This window comes from Dendrobates tinctorius, unplaced genomic scaffold (genome assembly GCF_039654945.1).
Source record: "Dendrobates tinctorius isolate UK_male_01 unplaced genomic scaffold, ASM3965494v1 ptg000265l, whole genome shotgun sequence".
Classification (NCBI taxonomy): Eukaryota; Metazoa; Chordata; class Amphibia; order Anura; family Dendrobatidae; genus Dendrobates; species Dendrobates tinctorius.
In genome coordinates, this window is record NW_027361932.1 from 4,982,501 (window position 1) to 4,985,185 (window position 2,685).

The following is a 2,685-nucleotide window of genomic DNA, read 5'->3' on the forward strand; positions in this document are numbered from 1 at the left end:
GTGTTGCAGGTGTGCATTAAAATATATCCACAGGTGTCTCTAACTCTGATGTTGCTAAAAAAAAAAACCTATCAGAAGCTTCCAAACACGTGACATCACCATATGGGCAGTCCAGAATTGTTTAAAGGCATAGTAATCTTCGTGTATGTAGACTTTTTACTTTGCAGTAAGTAATAAAAATTCCTTAAACATTCTCTCTCAAATTATTCTGGCATCTGGCAATTATTAATTACTATGGTAACCCTAATTTAAATGGGGAAGGTTTACTCTGATTTCATGTCAGAAATTGAGAAAAACATGCATACATGTCTTTTTATATAGTGTATGTAAAACTTCTAGCTTCAAATGTGTGATGTGATATATAATATATGTGTGTGTGTGTATATATTTATTTACACACACACATACACCATGTCGTGCAAGAATTGATGTGATGCCATTTGGTATTAAGCATCTTGTCTTCTTTCATTTAGGGACATCTTGGATAAGAGCAGACATCATTCTAACAGATCTTCTCCTGCCTCTGCCCCAGTTAGCCACCAAATAAGTAACCTCATCCGCAGCAATAGCCAGACATCCAGTGACTCCCTGCGACAAAATAGTCTAGGGGACAGATCCAAAGATACTGATCGGGATAGTGTAGATCGGCTACGAGACGTTCCATCTGGAGAGCACAAGATCAAGGAAAGTCGTTCGCCTGTAAAGGAAGCCTCAGTTCATGACAAAAGGACGATAGAAGATGGCAGTAAACCAGTTATACAATCTGTATCACCTTATGGTAAACCAATCCTAAGTGAAAGTTTAAAACTAAGCAACTTGGGTAAGGATGCTGAAAGGAAGCCTGATCTGCCAGCAGATCTCCAGAAAATAAAAAGTGATGTCAAGGTCAAGGAGGAGCGCAAGGAGGATTCAGATGTGTTAGTAGTTGGAGCAGAACCTCCTCACCCAATCAGGACAATAGAACATCAGCCACCTCACCCTTCAGCTTCCCTGCATGGGTTGTCTTTGCACCATTCAATGGCAGCCTCTATGCCAATCCCAATGAGTAGTGTCCACCAAATGAACAACTTGAATATGATGGACCGGAGTAGAGTAATGACCCCTCTTATGGGTATGAGTCCCCTTACTGGCAGAGAAAGGCTTCCACATGCAGGTTTTGCCTGGGACCCTGTAAGAGATCAATTACAGAATGCTTACCGCACCCTGGACTTGCAGCGGAGAATGGATTTCCACTTACGTGCTGACAGCATGCACAGATACCCAGGAACAGCTGCTGCCAGCTTTTATGATCATGAAAGATCATACCGAGATCGCGAACCTCATGACTACAGCCATGAACAGCTCTTAGAGGCAAGGCGAGAACAAGAACGGTTACGTCATGCGGATGAGCGAGAACGGCTACACTTACGGGAAGAGATAGAAAGGGCACGTATGCACCATATGCACCCCTCTCCACTTGAGAGCCATCTGGCACATATGCCCTCCTTCTTGCCACATTTAAACAGTGTACCCTATCCTAGACTCAGTCCTTCAAGCGCCATGCACAATGGGATCCTTAACCGGACCCCTCCCACAGCAGCACTAAGTGCACCCCCACCCTTGGTGCCTGCCAGCAACACAAGGCCCGCCTCTCCCCGAAGGACTAATCCCCTCACAAGTTCAGACACGAGGGACTTCTCACCTTCCAGAAACCCTAAAGAGGTTGAGGCTCGATAGTCTTCTGCTCCTTAGGAAAGGAGAAAAAAAGGACCCACAGGAATCAAATACCATGAATTTTAAACTTGTGTATAAAATCTTTTACGAAAAGTGCACTGCTCAAAACCTTCTTTTTTCTTCTCCTGTTTTGTAATTATAAATTTGTAGGCTAAGCACACTTTTTTTTTTTTTTTTTTTTTTTTTTTTTTCCTTTTTCTTTTTTTAATCCGGGGGGTGGACATTTCAGGGGTGATAAATGTTCCAACCTGGAAACTAAGTGTTCCACTCTAAAGGTCTCTGGTCATGTGACTTTTTTTTTTTGACTTTGGAGGCTCAGTAGCTTTTGGGGGAAGACTTTAGTGAGGGAAGGGACTTTTTAAACGGATTTTGTAGTTTTTACAGTATTTTGTTTTTCGCTACGGTGTTCCTAGTCTCCTCCGAGAAGAAGAAAAAAAAACATACAAAAAAATTCTTTAATTTTATATTAGTTGCATTTCGCCTCCCGTGAGGGAGAAAAAAAAATTAAATCTGTCCTTTTCATGAAATGACATAAGGGTTTTCCCCCCTTCATTACAGGAGGTGTCTTTGAAACACAGCAATGCATATTTATACCGATATGTTAAAGATGCCTCCAGCACTGAAGGGTCATAATGAATTACTATGTTTTTCTTTATTCTACAGCTAACAGATCAACAATCTTGCTATGATTTTGAACAGAAATCGCAGATCTATTATTAAAATAATAAGATTAATGTACAAAACAGTTGCTTTTTTTGCCTTATTTTATTATACATTTTTAATGTTATTTTTTGCTCTTTTTTTCTGGAAAAATGCAAACATTCTTGCAGGATTGTATATATTCATTTAGTAAGTCACTACGCCTCATATGAATTGGATCCACCACAGACTTTGTGACATCCAAACGTGAACAGAATACACGGATTTCAAGGAACACACTCGCAGCTTCATTTACACCTCGTCATGTTACTA

At 40.6% G+C, this 2,685-nt stretch overlaps 1 protein-coding gene across 9 annotated transcripts in view; it reads left to right on the plus strand.

Annotated features, from left to right (window-relative positions):
• The window catches only part of FBRSL1 (fibrosin like 1), an 830,184-nt gene extending 827,728 nt beyond the window's left edge, over positions 1-2,456 (plus strand). For all 9 annotated transcript variants that reach the window (XM_073559016.1, XM_073559012.1, XM_073559019.1 and 6 more), the window contains one exon: positions 474-2,456. In XM_073559016.1, coding sequence (XP_073415117.1) covers positions 474-1,716 — 1,243 coding nt within the window. In that variant the 3' untranslated portion in view covers positions 1,717-2,456. The remainder of the gene's footprint in view (positions 1-473) is intronic.
• The last annotated feature ends 229 nt before the right edge of the window (positions 2,457-2,685 follow it).